The 22,441-nt window shown below is 46.5% G+C and overlaps 1 protein-coding gene across 8 annotated transcripts in view; it reads left to right on the forward strand.

The window, feature by feature from the left end:
- LOC139260001 (protein unc-80 homolog) overlaps positions 1–22,441 on the forward strand; it is a 501,022-nt gene that overhangs the window by 160,572 nt on the left and 318,009 nt on the right. For all 8 annotated transcript variants that reach the window (XM_070876044.1, XM_070876038.1, XM_070876039.1 and 5 more), the window contains 2 exons: positions 1,116–1,222; positions 3,578–3,725. In XM_070876044.1, the coding sequence (XP_070732145.1) occupies positions 1,116–1,222; positions 3,578–3,725 (255 nt within the window). The remainder of the gene's footprint in view (positions 1–1,115; positions 1,223–3,577; positions 3,726–22,441) is intronic.

The following is a 22,441-nucleotide window of genomic DNA, read 5'->3' on the forward strand; positions in this document are numbered from 1 at the left end:
TTTCCTTTTATTTTGTATTTTCAGCATTAATAACTATTTTTCTTTTTATATTTAGTGTGGGTAATGTGATACTTGGCACGCCTTGTCCTGATGCACATTATAGGGCATTGAAGCTTGAGATCTGCACAATACTATATTTATAGAAATATCTGCAATGCCCAATGCCAGTGCACCTTCAGTCAGCTAGGATCATTATTCCCATTGCTGGCTTTTATTTGAATTAAGGGCCCTTCCCATAATATGGCAAAAGCACCTCAGCAGCGCTCCAGGCACCTGGTGCCCATTTGCAACAGGTGCTTCAGGGGAAGTTTTAAATAATAATTTTAACTTTACCTCCTGTTGGCGCCTTCCATCTAATAGAATCTCTGTATGCTTAGCCTCCAAGGCTAATCTTCCAAAGGGGCTGTTCTACCCAAGGCATTTTGCTATATAAAAATGGCTGTACTTTATGGGAAGTTGGATGATAAATAGCTTCTGCTGCTCGACATTCCAGCCCCTGACCCAGTGGCACACCTAGCCATTGTGTCCTGTATGCCGGGAGTTGTACAATTGTTTTTAATGAACTGACCATGCATTATTGTGCAAGATCAGCTAAGTGAGGTGTAAGTTCATGTAGTTTCTAAGGAGCAGCAGTTGCGGCATTATTGCACGTGTTCCACATTATCCACTCATAAAGTATTTGTGCGTGTATGTGTGATATACACGCACACAGTGAAACCTTGTTTGAATCTCAGTTTCAGGTTTCATTCAAACTTAAATCCTTTTTTTATTGTGACTTGGCAAGGTACTAGGCAGGTGGGAAAAACTTTTCATCTTGGGGTGAAAGAAAAGCTGCCGTGAGTAAACCAAACGTAGCCATGCACCCCTGCTTAGGACAGTTATAGAGCAGCATTGACCACTTCTGTTGAGAAATCTGTGTGAAGATTGTTCAGCCCTACCACCTAAAAGATTGACAGTGGGTGACATCAATGGGGATTTAATGAGGAAAAGAAGAATAACTCTTGAAGTATACATTTATATGTCCCAAATTGATTGAAACTGTAAAATAAAAAATCCGTCTCAAAGACCATAAAGAGTATAGAAATTACCATTGTGAATCATGATTGTCATTATAGGAAACTGGCTGAAGCGCTCTTCACTGTCAGGGTTAACAGATGGTGTTGAAGACCTCCTGGACATAAGCTCTGTGGACAGACTTTCATTTATACGGCAGAGTTCTAAGGTGCAAAGAGTGAATTTGTACTTGAATAGAATCATCGCTGTTTTAATTAACTTTTTATTTATAATGCATGCCTGATGGATAAAGAGCTTGCTTTTATATAGCACCTTATCACATTCTCAGGACATGGCAAGGTGCTCTACAATCAATTGATTACTTTTATTGTGCAGTTATCAGTGTTATGTAGGCAAACATATATTGGTAATTCATATCAGTTGATGTCTTAAGCATTTGCCATGGATGCTCGGAAATTATCTTTATGCTGCAGTAACTTAACATAAAAATGTTCAGCAGAGCTGCATTTGGCTTTGCTTTCTTGTAGGCATCCAAATTGGCCCATGGCCTGGGAATGCACATTATGTTAAAGGCATTTCTCAATTTATTGATAGTATAATAATCCTGAGTAGATTTTTAAAAAAATTACCTTTGCACATGTGCTGCCAGCTTAAGATTCATTAAAATTCTGCTAAAGTATGGTAGTGTCATACCATCAGAAGAACAGTTTTATCACAATGGACTGTAATTGCTTCTGCCAATTAGGAACCTTTTAATCTTGCTGTAATTTGCAAGTTTACTCATGTGAATCGTGATAGTGGGAGTTATGGTATAACCAGCGTTTAGCAGTCCAATATTGTAGGTGTTTCAAACTATCAGGTTACATTTAACATGTTATTTTCTAAACTGGTTATAGATGTTGTCATTCTAGAATTTTGTGACTGAACATTCAGCAGCTATGACTAAAGCAGTACTAGATGACTAAAGTGGGCGTTAGTGTGAGGTTTGGCACTTAAACTTCATATCAAATAAAACCAAATGTTACACTTGTGATACCACTTACCATACTGTACATAGAGTATAATTGCCCTAGTTATTTATGACCTTTCTCACATATTTGCCATGTAACCGTAGAAAGCTATTCAAATAAAACTGACGCCTTTAATTTAAACTTTTATTTCTTTCATTCACGTTGAATGTAAATCTAGAAAGCTTGAGTGAAACTGGCTTCATGGCTTAGTAAATAAATGTGTTGTATCGCAAGGCATACTGACCAGGAAGATGCCGTGTTCGATCCATGGCCTGTGTTAAGTCAGCCACTTTCAACCAGCCAGCAGTGGCTATACCACATTTGACCTTAAAGTCCCTGGGCTATGGAGAGGAACAAATTGTCCAGGGTTCCTGTTCTTGGATAGCTGCCGACATCCATTAGAAGTGCATTGTGGATGCTAGATGTGGATAGTTGAAATAACTTTAACTGGTTGGATTCACAGATTAAAAACTTCCACTTGACCAAAGCACTAGAAGGTCACCATCCCCCTGGGACAGTATTGCAGTGAGTTGCTGAATCAGGAGAGATGGGCGCAAGATACTACTGGTTCAGCTCCACTTTAAAAGACAGCTGCAGACCATTAAATAAGTGCATCAGCACACCCAAATGTTGGCCATATGTGTGTTAGCTCCCAGGTCCCACCCACATTATTGCTGGGAACTTGCCATGACTACTGAAATTGGGCAGTATCGGAAGTTCAGTTAGAAGCAGATGTGCATAACTGACAGGCAGACGTCTTGCCGCAATGCATTTCTGCTCCACTAATGTCATCATTAGAATCTTTACCATTCTATTTCAATATGAAATGTCGGCCTTGGCTCAGTGGTATCACTTTTGCCTTTTACTTCTAAGTCAGAAGATTTTAGGTTCAAGCCCCGTTTCAGAGATTTGAGCACATAATCTAAGATGACACTTCTGTGGAGTACTGAGAGTGTGTTACACTGTCAGAGGTGTCGTCGTTCGGATGAAACGTTAGAGGCCCCGTTTGCCCTCTCAGGGGAGGGGGGGATGTAAAAGATCTCATGGCAGTATTTGAAGAAGAGCAGGGGAGTTCTCGTAATATTTAAATATTTATCCCTCAACCAATAGATTATCTGGTCATTATCTCATTGCTCTCTGTGGGACCTTGCTGTGTGCAAATTGGCTGGAGTATTTCTCTACATTACAACAGTTGACTACAATTCAAAAGTACTTAATTGTCTTTGAAATGCTTTAGGGTGTCCTGAGTTTGTGAAAGGTGCTATATAACTGCAAGTTATCTATTTTCTGATTGCTTTAAATATTTACATTGCCTCATTAATAGTGCATTCAAGAACCTAATTTGTTTCTGCACATTTTGTGGTGGGGGGGTGGGGAGAACGTGGGAGAGAGCTTCATGTTTATTTATCTGCGATTTTGGAGAGGAAAGTCCAATGAGCACAGGATTATGGATGTATTTCTGTCACCGATGTAAGAAATTAGTTTGTTTGGCTTATAAAATTCTGCAAGAGAACTTATTAATTGCTTTATAATGTTACTGTCATTGTACACAGGTGAAGTTTAATAGTGCAGTAAAGCTCTCTGAAGGTGAAGGCCTGGAGGATGGACGAGATGAAGAGGAGAACTTCTTCAAGCGTCTTGGTAAATGGCGCTCCAGTCGACGGAATCCATCCAAGCTTCATCACACAGAAGAAAAAGATGGTATTTGCCATAGCATCTGATCTAGAGTTACTTTCCTTCTTATTTGTGTCCCGTGATTGTGACTTTTTGTTTGGGTTTTGTTTGATTTTAACTACTTATTTTTTTTTTTTTGCTTTGATTTTTCTTGTTCTCTTCCTCCTTGGTCTCAATTCATAATCAAATAATTAATTTTCAACCCAGTGCGACTACCAGTGATACCATTCTTTCCTCAGAGATACCTTTTGCTTACTGTGGCTATAAGACTGTTTCAGGCATATTAGCAAGATGTATTTTATCTTAAAAGTTAATTTCATAGAGAAGCTACAAATTGCAATCTTCAATAATTAACTTTATTTGGACAGTAAACCGCTCTTAAAAATATATTACTTAAACTATGTAGGAGCAAATCAGTGGCACAAACAGCATGATACATGAGGTTATGAGTCATCTGCTATTTCTTTTGGCATTCTCACAAATTTCATCTAGTATGTGGGAGTTAAAAGAGTGGGTTTAATAATGGGAACAAATTGATTTTTCAAACAGAAAAGGGTGATTTATAGTCAGGTCTAAACCCAATTCTTAACCCTTTGATTACTATAGATTTTTTACTAGTGTTAAATTGTACATAAATTATACTATGGTTCAGGTCTGTAAACCTGTTGGATATGATTTTCCTTGGCATTACTTTGCATTTGTATTGGACATACTACTACTATAACTAACAATTCTCTCCAGCCTGTCACAGACACAAAGGAACAGCACTTTACTTTATTCCAGTGCTTCCAGTGGCAACACAGAATAACAATTTATGTGAGACAAGGGTGTAGCATGTCACTTGGAATACTTCCTCTCAGCATTTTCATACCTACGTTGAATGTCAGTGAATATGAAACAAACATATTAAAAATTCACACCACTCAGCATTCCTTCCAGCATTTCCATGCCACTCCGGACAGAGTTATCCACCGTACCTTGCGCTTAAAAGGTTGGCAGTCCTCAAAGTAGAAAAGTCACCCGGTCTGGATGGGATGCTTCCTAGGTTACTGATGGAAGTAAGGGTGGAAATTCCAGTCCCCCTTGGATATAAGGGTGATGTCAGACGACTTAAGGATTGCAAATGTTATACCACTGTTTAAAAAAGGGAGAGGAATAAACCCGATAACCAGAGGCCAATCAGCCTAATGTCAGTGGTGAGGAAACTTTTGGAGACAAAATTAATTGGCATTTGGAAAAGTGTCAGCTAATAAATGAAAATCAGCACAGATTTGTTAAAGGCAAATTGTGTTTGACTAACTTGATAGAGTTCTTTGATGAAGTAACAGAGAGGGTTGATGAGGGTAGTGCAGTTCATACATATATGGATTTTCAAAAGGCTTTTGACAAAGTACCACATGATAGCAGGATGAAAGCCCATGGGATTAAAGGGACAGTGGCAGCATGGATACAAAATTGACTAAGGGACAGAAAGCAGGGACAGAAAGCAGGGAGTAGTAGTGAATGTTTTTTTTTTCAGATTAGAGGGAGCATGCAGTGTTCACCAGGAGTCGGTATTAGGATCACTGCTCTTTTGGATATATATATTCATTTTTCTTTCATTCACAGGATGTGGGCGTTGCTGGTAAGGCCAGCATTTATTGCCCATCCTTAATTGTGCTTGAGAAGGTGGTGATGAGCCGTCTTGTTGAACCGCTGTGGTCCGTGTGATGAAGGTGCTCCTTTCCTTCTTAGGCAGTCCCCCGGAGTTGAGGATGACTTGCTTCCACACTAAAATGAGTTCTAAGGTGACTGATGAAACCAATGCGGGATCTACAGTCTCTGTCACAGGTGGGGCAGACGGTGGTTGGAGGGACGGGTGGATGGGGTACTTGATATGTCATAACGCTCCTTCCGCATTTTGTGCTTGGCTTCCGCGTGCTCCTGGAGAAGAGACTCAAGTGTTCGGTGCCTTCTCAGATGCTCCTCCTCCACTTTGAGCAGTCTTGGGCCAGAGATTCCCAAGAGTTGATGGGGATGCTGCATTGTTTCAAGGCGGCTTTGAGTCTGTCCTTGAAGCGTTTTCTTTGTCATCCTGGAGCTTGCCTGCCGTGACGTAGCTCAGAGTAGAGTGTTTGTTTCGGGAGTCTAGCATCGGGCATGCGGACAATGTGGCCCGCCCAGCAAAGCTGGTCGAGTGTGGTCAATGCCTCAATGCTGGGGATGTTGGCCTGAGAGAGAACACTGACATTGGTGCGCCTATCCTGCCAATGAATTTGCAAAATTTTGTGGAGGCAGCATTGGTGGTACTTCTTCAGTGCTTTGAGGTGTCTACTGTACATAGTCCATGTCTCTGAAGCATATAGGAGGGCAAGTATTACTACTGCTCTGTAGACCATGAGCTTGTTGCCAGGTTTGAGGTTCTGATCTTCGAACACTTTTTTCCTTAGGTGGCTGAAGGCTGCGCTGGCACACTGAAGGCGGTGTTGGACTTTGTCATCGATGTCCTTGCTGATAGTAGGCTCCCAAGGTATGGGAAGTGGTCCACAAAGTCCAAGATCTCATCGTAGATCTTGATAACTGGGGAGCAGTACTGTGTGGCGGGGGCAGTTTGGTAGAGGACCTTTGTCTTACTGATGTTTAATGTGAGGCTCAGACTCTCGTACGCTTCAGTGAAGGTGTCAACGATGGTTTAAAGTTCAGACTCCAAGTGTGCACAAACGCAAGTGTCATCTGCATATCGTGATTCAATGACAGAGGTTGGAGCAATCTTGGATCTGGATTGGAGGTGTCGGAGGTTGAACAATTTCCCGCTTGTCCTGTAGATTAGCTCCACTCCAGCGGGGAGCTTGTTACGAGTGAGATGAAGCATTGCAGCGAGGAAGATTGAGAAGAGTGTTGGTGTGATGAGACAGCCTTGCTTGACCCCAGTTTTCACTTGTATTGCATCTATGGTGGATCCGTTGGTAAGAATCATGGCTTGCATGTCATCGTGAAGAAGGCGGAGGATGGTGCCGAATTTTTGAAGGCAGCCGAATTTGAGAAGGACACTCCATAATCCCTTGTGGTTGACAGAGTCGAAGGCCTTTGTGAGATCAAAGAAAGCCATGTACAGAGGTTGATGCTGCTTCCTACATTTTTCTTGGATTTGTCGCGCGGTGAGGGTCATGTCCGCGTTGTGTCCTTAGTGGGTGGAATCCACATTGCGACTCTGGGAGGAGCTCTTCAGCCACTAGGAGGACACGATTGAGGAGGATTCTTGTGATGATTTTCCTGGCAGCAGACAGCAGGAATCTCCTCTATAGTTACTGCAGTCAGACTTGCCCCCTTTCTTGAAGATGGTCACGATTATGGCGTCTCTGAGATCCCCTGGCATGCTCTCCTCCTTCCAGATCAGGTCATGAATTCACGGCAAGAGTACTTCTCCGCCATGCTTTAGTACTTCGGCGGGGATTCCATCTGCTCCTGAGGCCTTGTTGTTTTCCAGTTGTCGGATGGCCTTTTCAAACTCCTGCCAGGCTGGGATTGTGCTGAGGTGGTGATGGGTAGCATACTGTGGGGTGGAGTCAAGGACACTCACGTCAAAGACAGGGTCTTAATTGAGACGATCCTCGAAGTGCTCCTTCCAGCAGGCACTGACTGCCTCTCTGTCCTTGATGAGCACCTCTCCATTCTTGGCTCTCAGTGGAATATGACCTTGAGGGCTTGGGCCGTAGGTGGATTTGACTGCGCTAAAAATCCACACTAGTCGTGATTATGGGATAGATGCTGGACCTCCTGCGCTTTTTTGACCCACCATTTGTTCTTTAGGTCACGTTTTTTTGTTGGATTTCAGCCTTCAGTTGTCTGTAGGTCTGCTTTCTTTCACTCGTGTTGTGGAGTTGTTTCCAATTTAGAAATGCCTTGCGTTTGCGGTTTATTAGCTCCTGGATCTCCTGGTCGTTCTGATCAAACCAGTCTTGATGTTTTCTGGTAGAGTAACCAAGGGTGGACTTGAGGGCAGACCAGGCACTATGGACACTCTGCGGCTCCGGTTCATTGGGGGTCGTCAGGTTGGCTGTGAGGCGTTGGCTGAGCAGAGCTTTCTTTGTAGGGTCTTTGAGTGCTTCAGCGTTGATCTTTATGCGGCAGCATTTCTGTTGCCCCCACCGTTTTGAGGCTACGTTGATGGAGATATCAGAGCAGATTAGACGGTGATCAGTCCAGCAGTCATCAACTCCTGTCATGGCGCGAGTGCTGCTGACGTCCTTGCGGTCCCTTGCTCGGATGATGACGTAGTCGAGCAGATGCCAGTGCTTGGAGCAAGGGTGTTGCCAGAAGTCCTTGTGCTTGTCTTTCTGATGAAACAAGGTGTTGGTTATGACAAGATCATGTTCTGAACATTGCATCAGAAGGAGGATACCATTGGAGTTGGTGCTCCTACAGTACTCCTACAGTGCTATTAGGTAGCAAGTTCGAGGATTTTGACCCAGCGATGATGAAGGAATGGCGATATATTTCCAAATCCGGATGGTATGTGACTTGGAGGGAAACTTGGAGGTGGTGGTGTTCCCATGCGGCTGCTGCCCTTGACCTTCTACACGGTAGAGGTCGTGGGTTTGGAAGGTGCTGTTAAAGAAGACTTGGTGAGCGGCTGCAGTGAATCTTGTAGATGGGTCACGCTGCACCCACGGAGGGAGTGAATGTTTAAGCTGGCGGATGGGGTACCAATCAAACAGGCTCCTTTGTTCTGGATGGTGTCGAGCGTCTTGATTGTTGTTGGAGCTGCACTCATCCAGGCAAGTGGAAAGTATTCCATCACACTCCTGACTAGTGCCTTGTAGATGGTGGAAAGGCTTTGGGGAGTCAGGAGGTGACTCACTCTCCATAGAATACCCAGCCTCTGAACTGCTCTTGTAGCCACAGTATTTATGTGGCTGGCCCAATTAAGTTTCTGGTCAATGTTTCTGAGGGTGATTTGATTATGATAATGCAATTGAATGCCAGGGGGCGGTAGTTAGACTCTCTCTTGGAGATAGTCAATGCGTGGCTCTTGCCACTTACCAGCCCAAGCCTGGCTGCATGCGTGCATGGACTGTTTCATTATCTGAGAAATTGCGATTGGAACTGAATATTGTGCAATCATCCGTGAACTTTCCTACTTCTGACCTTATGATGGAGGGTAGATCAGTGATGAAATACCTGAAGATGATTGGGCCGAGGACACTGCCCTGAGGAACTGCTGCAGTGATGTCCTCGCAGTGAGAGGATTGGCCTCCAACAACCACAACCATCTTTCTTTGTGCTAGGTATGACTTCAGCAGGTGAAGTTTTCCTCCTGATTCCCATGGACTTCAATTTCACTAGGGTGCCATACTCAGTCATATATTGTCTTGATGTCAAGGGCAGTCATTCTCACCTCACCTCTAGAAGTCAACTCATTTGCCCATGTTTGGACCAAGGCTGTAATGAGGCCTGGAGCCGAGAGATCCTGGCGGAACCTAAACTGAGCATTAGTGAGCAGGTTATTGGTAATTGCCGCTTGATAACACTTTTGACAAAATCTTCCACCACTTTAGTGATGATGATGGGGCTGTGATTGGATTTGCCCTGCTTTTTGTGGACAGGACATACCTGGGCAATTTTTCACATTGTCTGACAGATGCTAGTGTTGTAGCTGTACTGGAACAGCTTGGCTAGGGACGCAACTAGTTCTGGAGCATAAATCTTCAGCAATACAGCCAGGATGTTGTCGGAGGCTCTTAGCCTTTGCTGTATCCAGTGCACTCAATCGTTTCTTGATATCACGTGACGTGAATTGAATTGGCTGAAGACTGGCACCTGTGATGGTAGGAACCTCAGGAGGAGGCCGATATGGCTCATCCACTCAGCACTTCTGGCTGAAGGTGGTTGCGAATGCTTCAACCTTGTCTTTTGCACTCACATGCTGGGTTCTGCCATCATTGAGGATGGATATGTTCATGGAGCCACCTCCTCCCATTAGTTGCTTGAATGTCCACCACCATTCATGACTGGATGTGGCAGAACTGGAGAGTTTTGATCTGATCCATTGGTCGTGGGATTGCTTAGCCCTGTCTATAAAATGCTGCTTCCATTGTTTAGCATGTGTGTAGTCCTGTGTTGTAACTTCACCAAGTTGGCACCTCATTTTTAGGTACGCCTGGTGATGCTCCTGGCATGCTCTGCTACGCTCCACATTTAACCAGGGTTGGTCGCCTGGCTTGATGGCAATGGTAGAGTGAGGGATATGCCCAGGCCATGAGGCTACAGACTGGTGGAATACAATTCTGCTGCTGCTGATGGCCCACAGCACCTCATGTATACCCAGTTTTGAACTGCTAGATCTGTTCTGAATCTATTCCATTTAGCACGGTGATAGTGCCATACAACTTGATGGAGGGTATCCTCAGTGTGAAGGTGGGTCTTTGTCTACACAAGGACTTTGTGGTGGTCACTCTAACTAATACTGTCATGGATATCTGTGATAGTAATAGTAGGGAATTTCAACTATCTTAATATTAACTGAGATAAAATTAGTTTGAAGGGCATCGAGGGTGCGGAATTCCTAAAATGCATTCTGGACAACTTCTTTAGTCAGTATGTAGCAAGCCCAACATGGGAGGGGGCGGTTCTGGATTTAGTTTTAAGGAATGAAGCTGGGCAGGTGGAAGGGGTGTCAGTGGGAGAGCACTTAGGTACTGGTGACCATAATTCAGTTAGATTTAAGGTAGTTATGGAAAAGGACAAGGATAGACCAGGAATAAAAGTTCTAAATTGGGGAAAAGCCAACTTTGCTAAGCTGAGAGGTGATCCAGCCATAGTGGACTGGAAACAGCTACTTGAAGGTAAATCAGTGCCAGAGCAGTGAGAGGCATTCAAGGAGGACATCTGGAGGGTTCAGACCAAATATGTGCCCTAAAGAAAAAGAATGGGACTAACAAATCTAGAGCCCCCTGGATGTCTAGGGACATACAGGTAGGATAAAGAAAAAAAGGGAGGCTTAGGACAGATACTGAGGGCTAAATATTGCAGAATCTCTAGAGGAGTATAGAAAGTGCAGGGGTGAAATTAAAAAGGATATCAGGAAAGCAAAGAGAGAACATGAAAAATTCTTGGCAAGTAAAATCAAGGAAAACCCAAAGATGTTTTATAATTATATTAAGTGCAAGAGGATAACTAGAGAAAGGGTAGGGCCTATTAGAGACCATGAGGGAAATCTGTGTGTAGAGGCGGGAGATGTGGGTATGGTTCTTAATGAATACTTTGCGTCTGTTTTCACAAAGGAGAGAGGCGATGCAGACACTGCTATCGGGGAGTAGGAGTGTGAAATATTAGATGAAATAAACAGTGAGAGAGGAGACTGGGAGACTGTTCAGAGAAGGTTCACTAGGTTGATTCCGGAGATGAGGGGGTTGACTTATGAAAATAGGTTGAGTAGGTTGGGCCTTACACATTGGAGTTCAGAAGAATGAGAGGTGATCTTATCGAAACATATAAGATAATAAGGGGGCTTGACCAAGTGGATGCAGAGAGGATATTTCCACTCAGGGGAAACTAAAACAAGGGGACATAGTCTCAGAATAAGGGGCCATCCATTTAAAACTGAGATGAAGAGGAATTTCTTCTCTCAGAGGGTTGTAAATCTATGGAATTCGCTGCCTCAGAGAGCTGTGGAGGCTGTGTCATTGAATATATTTAAGGCGGAGATAGACAGATATTTGAGCGATAAGGGAGTAAAGGGTTATGGGGAGCGGGCAGGGAAGTGGAGCTGAATCCATGATCAGATCAGCTGTGATCTTATTGAATGGCGGAGTAGGTTCGAGGGGCCAAATGGCCTACTCATGCTCCTATTTCTTATGTTCTTATGTAGGAGGTATTAAGAGGTTTAGCAGCTTTGAAAGTCCTCAGGCCAGGATGAAATGTATCCCAGGCTGTTAAGTGAAACAAAAGAGGAAATAGCGGCTTTGACCATCATTTTCCAATCCTCTCTGGCTTCAGATGTGGTGCCAGAGGACTGGAGGACTGCTAATGTGGTACCTTTGTTTAAGAAGGGAGAAAGGAATAGACCGAGTAATTACAGGCCAGTCAGCCTAACCTCGGTGGTGGGAAAATAATTGTAAAAAATTCTGAAGGACAGGATAAATCTTCATTTAGAAAGACACAGATTAATCAAGGGCAGTCAGCACGGATTTGTCAAGTGAAGGTCATGTCTGACTAACTTGATTGATTTTTTTGAGGAGGTAACCAAGAGGTTCGATGAGGGTAGTGCATTTGATGTAGTGTATATGGATTTCAACAACACTTACATCACTGAATTTCCATCTGATTGACTACAATTTATTAGTCCTCGCTATTATTGTGTTGGCACGTCGTCTTATAATTGCAGTTGTGAAAGAGGCCTCTCATGGTGGTAAAATCTCAGTATCACAGTCTTTCATTTTTGTCTCACATGTCAGACTGGTCATGAAAGTAAAAGCCCACGGGATCCAGGGCAAAGTGGCAAAGTTAGATCCAAAATTGGCTCATAGGCAGGAAGCAGAGAGTAATGGTTGCTGGGTGTTTTTGTGACTGGAAGGCTGTTTCCAGTGGGGTTCCACAGGGTTCAGTACTAGATCCCTTGCTTTTTGTGATATACATCAATGATCTAGACTTGAATATATGGGGTATCATTAAGAAGTTTGCAGATGATACTAAAATCAGCTGTGTGGTTGGTAATCAAGAAGAAAGCTGTAGAGTGCAGGGAGATATCAATCAACTGGTCAGGTGGGCAGAACAGTGGCAAATGGAATTCAATTCAGAGAGATGAGGTAATGCAGTTGGGGAAGGTTAATAAGGAAAGGGAATATACATTAAATGGTAGGACACTGAAGTATAGAGAAACAAAGGAGTGCATGTCCACAGATCCCTGAAGATAGCAGGCCAGGTAGATAAGGTGGTTAAGAAGGCACACAAAATGCTTGTCTTTATTAGTCGAGGCATAGAATACAAGAACAGGTGGGGTTATGCTTGATCTGAAACACTGGTTAAACCACAGTTAGAGTACGGCGTGCAGTTCTGGTTACCGCATTATAGGAAGGATGTGATTGCACTGGCGAGGGTACAGAGGAGATTTACGAGGATGTTGCCGGGAGTGGAGAATCTTAGCTATGAGGACAGATTGGATAGGCTGGGTTTGTTTTCCTTGGAACAGAGGAGGCTGAGGGGAGACCTCATTGAGGTGTATAAAATTATGAGGGACCGAGATATGGTGGATCGAAAGGGTCTATTTCCCTTAGAAGAAGGGTCAACAACCAGGGGGCATAAATTTTAAATAATTGATCGAAGGTTTAGAGAGGATTTGAGGGGAAATTTATTCACCCAGAGGGTTGTGGGGGTCTGCAACTCACTGCTTGAAAGGGTGGTAGATGCAGAAGCCCTCACCACATTTAAAAAGTACTTGGAAGTGCTGTAACCTGCAGGGCTACAGACCTAGAGCTGGAAAGTGGGATTAGGCTGGATAGCTTCTTGTTGGCCGGCATGGACACAATGGGCTGAAATGGCTTCCTTCCGTGCTGTAAATTCCTATGATTCTATGATGTGCGACAGGTAGATTGGTGAGAACGAGGTTAAGTAGGTTTTTCCTTTGCCGCAGCCCAGTCTGGCGGCTGTGTCCTTCAGGACTCGGTCAGCTTAGTTACTAGTGGTGCTACCTAGCCACTCTTGGTGATGGACATTGATGTTTCCCCACCCAGAGTACCTTCTGTGCCCTTGCACAGTGCTTCTTCCAAGTAGTGTTCAACATGGAGTACTGATTCATCAGCTGAGGGAGGGTGTGTAAGTGGTTTAGCCCTTGGTGGTTTCGAATTACCCCTCTTACGACAGTTCTAGACACCGGAATTATAGTTGTGAACAGTAATATACAGTCATAGACAGATCTTTTCGGTCTCAATCATCACAATGCTTTTATTCAAGTTAAAGCACACACCTGGTAGTGTAATACAAACAAACACAGTACAACACACAGTCTGGCCTGTCTAAACAGGCCCCTAATGCAAAGTATCCACGTCTAAAACACCATAGCTCAGATTCAAAATTGCATCACTGAAATCTGTCTAACAGAATGTGCGTACGCTTCTGATCCTTGCAAAAACCTCCCCACTAAAACCCCTAAGGCTTGGTTGGGACACACGACATCCTTTCACACTATGCGGTGGTCTTAAAGATGTGTGGGCTGGAATAAATGCTCACCAATTACCCCTCTGGCTTACTCGCTGCTTCTCCCGATGAGGCATATCTTCTGGGTCTTCAAGTCCAGACTCAAGGTCAGCTTCCCAGTCGAAGTAGCAAGGCGCTCTGGTGTTTCTTCTTACTGTCCTAGATGGAGTGCTCAGCCCTTGTGCATTGAATGAAGCAAGTAGTCATAGAAGAGGGGAGAGAGAGAGAGAGAGTTGGCAGCCAAAACTGCCTCTCTTATACTTGCAAAAATGTCTCTTCTCGCGCCAAAAGTCCAACTGTCCTTCCCCTGAGGCTGTGCAACTCGAAAGCAAAATCAAGTCTCTCGCCTGTCCCTTTGTCAACTGGGCTGTACCTCAATGTGTGGCTCTGACAAGTCTGTGGTCAAATAGCTTTCCTTTGTCTTTTGATTGCCTGAAACCCCAGCCACATTACTTAATGTCTTACAGATTGCAAGACAAAAGGCCTGTCCACCAACCATTCCTGCCATTGATTCCTTGTCCACCTGATATGTATTCCTGTGGGGCATGTTTGGATCTGGGGAAGTAGAGGCTCAGTTGTCTCTGAAGGAGGGGGAAAGGCCAGCCTCCGTCGTGAAAGAGGGGGAGGCCCAGACGCCGTCGTGGAGGAGAGGCACAGCTTTCGCCGCTGGGAAGAGGCCTGGACGCCGCTGGGAAGAGGCCTGGACGCCGCTGGGAAGAGGCCTGGACGCCGCTGGGAAGAAGCCTAGATGCCGCTGGGGGCCCGAACGCTTGGTCGGATACTCACCTAGCTTGCCAGGCGTCTTCGAGGGTTGGGGATCGGGTGGAGCAGCGAGGACAATGTCGGAGGAGGAGGAGGACACTGCAGGAGGCTCGGACATCGTTTGTGGTCCGGTAGTCGTCGCCGATTGGAGCCGGTTTGGAGCGAAGCCTGAGGTAGGCCCGGATTTGGGATTTGCGGGATTAAGGTTTAAGGTAGGGATTTATGCACCCGCTATTAGTGTCTATTCAGGCTAGGGGGAGTTTAGACTGTTGGAGGGGGGGAGGTTGAGGGTGGATAGTTGTCGGTTGGCAAGGGTAAAGTTGATTTGGCAGGGGAGCTCCCTAGGGAGCTGCTACCCCGGCGGCCATCAACGTATTTACTGAGGCATACGAAAGCGTGGCCCCTGCGCTAAACAATCGTAAGACAAAGATCCTCCACCAGCCTGTCCTCGCCGTACAGCACTGTCCCCCAGTCATCAAGATCCACAACGCCGACCTGGACAATGTGGACCATTTCCCATATCTCGGGAACCTCTTAGCAACAAGAGCAGACATTGATGAGGAAATTCAACACCGCCTCCAATGCAAGTGTAACATTCGGCCGCTTGAGGAAAAGAGTGTTCAAAAACCAGGCCCTTAAATCTACCACCAAGCTCATGGTCTACAGGGCTGTAGTAATAACCGCCCTCCTGTATGGCTCAGCGACATGAACCATATACAGTAGACACCTCAAGTCGCTGGAGAAATACCACAACGATGTCTCCTCATGATCCTACAAATCCCCTGGGAGGACAGACGCACCAACATTAGCGTTCTCGACCAGGCCAACATCCCCAGCATTGAAGCACTGACCACACTTGATCAGCTCCGCTGGGCAGGCCACATTGTCCGCATGCCAGACACGAGACTCCCACAGCAAGTGGTCTACTCGGAACTCCTTCACGGCAAACGAGCCAAAGGCAGAGGAAACAAGGACACCCTCAAAGCCTCCCTGACAAAGTGCAACATCTCCACCGACACGTGGGAGTCCCTGACCAAAGACCGCCCTAAGTGGAGGAAGTGCATCAGGGAGGGCGCTGAGCACCTCAAGTCTCATCGCTGAGAGCATGCAGAAATCAAGCGCAGGCAGCGGAACGAGCATGTGGCAAATCTGTCTCACCCTCCCTTATCCTCAGCGACTATCTGACCCAGCTGTGACAGGGAGTGTGGCTCTCGTATTGGTCTGTTCAGCCACCTAAGGACTCAGTCTAAGAGCGGAAGCAAGTCTTCCTCGATTCTGATGGATTGCCTATGATGATGATGATGGTTTGTGTTATGTATGTAAACCTGTAAATACTATATCTAACCACCAGAGGGCTTATCCCCTGGAGCCCCAAGGGTCCCCACAATCCCTTGGGAGCACCTGTATATAAGGAGGCCTCACAGGCTGGAGAGGCACTCTGAGATCTGTAATAAAGGACTACGGTCACACCTTACTTTTGAGCTTGCAGTATCTAGTCTGACTCTTTATTCAAGACCTAACAACTGGCGATGAGGAACAAATGACGAACCCCACTGCAACAATGCAGAGAACCGTGGGCATCCTGGAGAAATTTTCGGAGGGAGATGATTTGGAAACCTTCGTGGAGTGACTCAACCAATACTTCGTGGCCAACGAGCTGGAAGGAGAAGCGAACGCTGCCAAACGAAGGGTGATCCTCCTCACTGTTTGCGGGGCACCAAAGTATGGCCTTATGAAAAATCTGCTCGCCCCAGCGAAACCCACAGACAAGTCGTATGATGAGTTGTGCACACTGATCCGGGAGCATCTAAACCCGAAGGAAAGCGTTCTGATGGCGAGGTATCAGTTCTACACGTACAAGAGGTCTGAAGGCCAGGAAGTGGCGAGCTATGTCGTCAAGCTAAGGCGCCTTGCAGGACATTGCGATTTGAAGGACACTTGGAGCACATGCTCAGGGACTTCTTTGTATTTGGCATTGACCATGAAGTAATACTTCGCAAACTTTTGACTGTAGAGACCCCAATCTGGAGTAAAGCCATATAGATAACCCAGGTGTTTATCGCCACCAGTGACAATACCAAACAAATTTCTCAGCACATAAGTGCTGCTGTAAGCACTGTGAACAAAGTAACGTTGTTTTCGAATCGAAATGTACAGGGCAGGACTTACACGCCTGCAGCTGCACATCCGCAGACAACTGAGTCCACCATCAAGGGTGGTGAATACAAGGCAATGAACACCTTGGTGGCGCTGCGGGAATGATCATTGTTTCCATTCATGCTGCTTCAAAGGATACGTTTGCAAGGGCTGTGGAACAATGGGACACCTCCAACGTATGTGCAGGCGAGCTGCAAACCCTGCTAATCCTGCAAACCACCATGTTTCAGAGAAGAACAGATCTACGGTGGATCATGACGAACCAGAGCCTCAGACTGAGGAGGCAGAGGTATATGGGATGCACACATTTACCACAAAGTGTCCCCCCGATAATGCTGAAGGTTGAATTAAATGGACTCGCGCGAGGTGTCCATGGAGCTGGGCGCAAGCCAGTCCATAATGAGTAAAAAGACTTTCGGTAAATTGTGGTGCCGCAAGGCCTCAAGGCCAGTCCTGGGTCTCATTCGCACTGAACTGAGAACGTACACAAAGGAACTGATTCCCGTAATCAGCAGTGCTACCGTAAAGGTCTCCTACGATGGAGCGGTGCACGAGTTACCACTCTGGGTGGTACCAGGTGATGGCCCCACGCTGTTCGGCAGGAGCTGGCTGGGAAAGATACGCTAGAACTGGGACGACGTCTGAGCGTTTTCGTCCATCATGTGCCCAGGTCCTAAACAAGTTCCCCTCGCTGTTCGAACCAGCCATCGGGAAGTTCCAAGGAGCAAAAGTGCAGATCCATTTGATTCCGGGGGCGGGACCTATCCATCACAAGGCGAGAGTGGTACCTTACATGATGAGAGAGAAGGTGGAGATCGAGCTGGACAGGCTGCAACGAGAGGGCATCATCTCGCCGATCAAATTCAATGAGTGGGCCAGTCTGATTATTCCAATACTCAAGGGAGACGGCGCAGTCAGAATCTATGGTGATTACAAAGTAACTATCAATCGTTTCTCACTGCAGGATCAATACCCGCTACCGAAGGCAATCAACCTATTTGCGACGCTGGCGGGAGGGAAAACGTTCACGAAGCTGGACTTGACCTCGCCTACATGACGCAGGAGCTGGAGGAATCATCGAAAGGCCTCACCTGCATCAACAAGCACAAAGGTCCTTTCATTTACAACAGGTGCCCGTTTGGGATTCGATCGGCCACGGCGATATTCCAGAGGAACATGGAAAGCTTGCTGGAGTTGGTCCCGCGCACCGTGGTCTTCCAGGAAGACATCTTGGTTACAGATTGGGACACCTGCAGAACCTGGAGGAGGTTCTTAGTCAGCTTAATCATGTGGGGCTCAGGCTAAAACGTTCGAAGTACATTTTCCTGGCGTCTGAAGTGGAGTTCCTGGGGAGAAGAATCGCGGCGGACGGCATCAGGCTCAACGATTCGAAGAGGGAGGCAATCAAAAACGCACCAAGACCACAGAACGTGACGGAGCTACGGTCATTTCTAGGACTCCTGAACTATTTTGATAACTTCTTACCGGGTCTTAAGCACATTGTTCGAACCCCTGCACTCTTTACTGCGTAAAGGAGATGAATGGGTATGGGGTAAAAGCCAAGAAAATGTCTTTGAGAAAGCTAGGAAACTGTTATGTTCAAACAAATTGCTTGTGTTGTACGAGCCATGTAAGAGCTTGGTACTAGCATGTGATGCATCATCGTACGGGGTCGGGTGTGTATTGCAACAAGCTAATGAATTTGGGAAATTGCAACCGGTTGCTTATGCATCTAGAACTCTGTCTAAGGCCGAGAGGGCCTACAGTATGATCAAAAAAGAAGCATTCGCTTGTGGTTACGGGGTAAAGAAAATGCATCAATATCTGTTCGGGCTCAAATTTGAACTGGAAACCAACCATAAGCCGCTTATACCCCTCTTTTCTGAAAGCAAGGGGATAAATACGAATGCATCGGCCCGCATCCAGAGATGGGCGCTCACGTTGTCCGCATACATCTACGCCATCTGCCACAGGCCAGGCACAGAAAACTGTGCCGATGCTCTCACAGGCTGCCATTGCCCACCACAGGGGTGGAGATGGCACAGCCCGCAGATTTAGTCATGGTAATGGAAGCATTCGAGAGTGAGCAATCACCTGTTACCGCCCGACAGATTAGAACCTGGATGAGCCAGGACCCCTTACTGTCCTTAGTAAAAAAAACTGAGTTGGTCTAGTGTCCCGTTAGAGATGCAGGAAGAAATAAAGCCGTACCAGCGGCGCAAAGATGAAATGTCGATACAGGCTGACTGCCTCCTATGGGGTAATCGGGTAGTTGTGCCAAAAAAGGGCAGGGACACTTTCATTAGTGATCTCCACAGCACCCACACAGGCATCGTAATGATGAAAGCGATAGCCAAATCCCACGTGTGGTGGCCCGGTATCGATGCAGACTTATAGTCCTGCGTGCACAAATGTAATACATGTTCACAGTTAAGCAATGCACCCAGGGAGGCGCCACTAAGTTTATGGTCCTGGCCCTCCAAACCGTGGTCCAGGGTCCATGTCGACTATGCAGGCCCATTCTTGGGAAAAATGTTCTTAGTGGTTGTAGATGCGTACTTCAAATGGATTGAATGTGTGATAATGTCGGCAAGCACATCCGCTGCCACCATTGAAAGCCTACTGGCCATGTTTACCATGCACGGCCTGCCTGATGTCCTTGTAAGTGACAATGGGCTGTGCTTTACCAGTGCCGAGTTCAAAGAGTTCATGACCCGCAATGGGATCAAACATGTCACATCTGCCCCCATTTAAACCAGCGTCCAACGGTCAGGCAGAACGAGCAGTTCAAACAATCAAGCAGAGCTTGAAAAGGGTAACTGAAGGCTCACTGCAGACTCGCTTATCCCGAGTCCTGCTCAGTTACCGCACAAGACCCCACTCGCTCACTGGGGTCCCTCCCGCGGGACTGCTCATGAAAAGGGCACTTAAGACAAGGCTCTCGTTAGTACACCCTGATCTACACAAACAGGTAGAGAGCAGGCGGTTTCAACAGAATACATATAATGATCGCGTAAATGTGTCACGCGAAATTGGGATAAATGATCCTGTAATTGTGTTGAACTATGGACAAGGTCCCAAGAGACTTCCTGGCACTGTTCTGGCCAAAGACTGGAGTAGGGTGTTTGTGGCTAAACTCTCAAATGGACTCACCTGCAGGAAACACTTGGACCAAACCAAATGTAGATTTACGGACTATCCAGAACAACCCACAATAGACTCCACCTTTTTCGACCCTTCAACACACACACAAGTCGCAACCGACTCAGCGGTTGACCATGAAGCAGAACCCATCACCCGCAGCAGCCCAGCAGGACACACCACCCCCAGCAGCTCAGAAAGGCCAGCTACACAGCAGCCCAGCGAGGGCCCAAGAAACTATCATGTTTGTAACTACAATGTAACACCACTGTATTACTGTATACACTCAACTTAGATGCACAAACTTGACCGCAGGGGGTGAACTTGTGGGAAACACTCCTTACCTGATCACACAGGTATATAAAGGGAGGTCCCACGCAGGATCATCACTTCTGGAGTCCTGTAATAAAGAGTTAAGGTCACTGGCAGCACAGAGGAACGGTACTGTGTTAGGGAAGATTGGGACGATTTTGTCGAGAGGCTTCAGCAAAGCTTCGTTACGAAAGACTGGCTGGGGGATACAGCGGCCGACAAGCGACGGGCTCATCTCCTGACCAGCTGCGGGCCAAAGATTTATGCGCTCATGAAGGACTTACTGGCACCCGAAAAGCCGTTGGACGAAACCTTTGAAGAGCTTAGCAAATTAATCATGGAGCACCTCAAACCGGCGAGCAGCATACACATGGCTCGACACAGATTCTACACCCACCGACATCGTGAAGAACAGAGCATACCGGACTTTGTAGCGGACCTCCAGCGTTTGGCCAGCCTCTGTAAGTTCACAGACGTCTGCGGGGGGGAGATGCTAAGGGACTTTATCGAGTGTATCGGGCATGTGGGAATTTTTCGCCAGTTAATTGAGACCAAGGACTTGACCTTGGAAGCGGCAGCGTTGTTAGCTCAAACTTTCATGGCGGGGGAGGAAGAGACGAAAATGATTTACGCGCGCAATTCTGCCTCTAACGCGGCGATCAGGGAGTCAACATCATCAATACTACTCAGAGCCCCGCAGGCAGGCAGGGGCAGTCTGACATTTACCAGGCAGCAATAGACCCCAGAGCAGGACCTCAACAGAGATAATGGGAGGCTGAACAGACGTTCACGCCATCACAGTGGACAATGCGGCCCGGGATGGAGCCATTGACACCCACTAATAGGGCACTTAAGAGCAGTCAAAGGGACAGTCAGCGCGGAATTCCTGGCCGTAGTCCCTTTGTCCCCAACAATGGAAACTTTAACTCATGCTGGAGGTGTGGGGGAAAACACTCAGCCAGATCTTGCAGATTCAAACAGTTTGTCTGCAGAAGCTGCAATCTCAGTGGCTATTTAGCTCGAATGTGCAGAAAACCTGCAACCAGACTAATATATGGGGCAGGTGGACCAGAAGAGGGTTCTGTGAGGCAGGAGGACTTTTGGGGCAAATCGATGGACGCCGAGGTTCAGCGGGTCCCTGCGGCGAATATTCACAGTTCATACACCAAAACGCCACCAATGATGATGGGGGTTTTGTTGAACGTTATCCCAGGCATGGAGCTGGACACTGGGGCCAGCCAGTCACTCATGGGCATTTAGCAATTTGAGAAGCTATGGCCACTCAAAGCCAGTAGACCCAAATTAGAACGTATTGAGGCACAATTATGGACTTACACCAAAGAAATCATTCCGGTGCTAGGCAGTGCAATGATGGCTGTCACACACAATGGGTTAGTGAACCGGCTGCCACTCTGGATTGTCCGGGCAATAGTCCCGCACTGTTGGGGAGGAGTTGGTTAGCTGAGATGAACTGGAAATGAGGGGATGTTCACGCAGTGTCCTCGTTGGAGCAAAGTTCGTGCTCACAAGTCCTACAAAAATTCGATTCACTATTCCAACCTGGCGTCGGGATTTTCAAAGGCACTAAAGTAGTGATACACATCACCCAGGACGCCAGGCCAGTGCACCACAAAGCCAGAGCGGTGCCGTATGTGATGCGGGAAAAAATCGAGAGTGAATTGGACCGGCTGTTGTGAGAGGGCATCATCTCGCCTGTTGAATTCAGTGACTGGACGAGCCCCATCGTTCCTGTTCTAAAAGCGGATGGCTCTGTCAGGATCTGTGGCGACTACAAGGTCACCATCAATCGGGTGTCCCTACAAGACCAATACCCGCTCCCAAGAGCGGAGGACCTCTTCGCCACGCTGGCAGGCGGCAAGCTGTTCACCAAGTTGGACCTCACTTCAGCCTATATGACTCAGGAACTGGCCAACGAATCCAAACGACTGACCACCATCACCACGCACAAGGGACTGTTTGCGTATAACAGGTGCCCATTTGGCATTCGATCAGCGGCCAAGATTTTTCAACGTAACATAGAAAGCCTGCTTAAATCCATTCCGGGAACGATTGTATTCGAGGACGACATCCTCATCAAGGGTGGAGACACCAAGGAACACCTCCACAACCTGGAGGAGGTGCTACGCCGACTGGACCGGGTAGGCCTGCGACTCAAGAAGTCTAAATGCATGTTCTTA

Source organism: Pristiophorus japonicus, chromosome 3, assembly GCF_044704955.1.
Source record: "Pristiophorus japonicus isolate sPriJap1 chromosome 3, sPriJap1.hap1, whole genome shotgun sequence".
Lineage (NCBI taxonomy): Eukaryota > Metazoa > Chordata > Chondrichthyes > Pristiophoridae > Pristiophorus > Pristiophorus japonicus.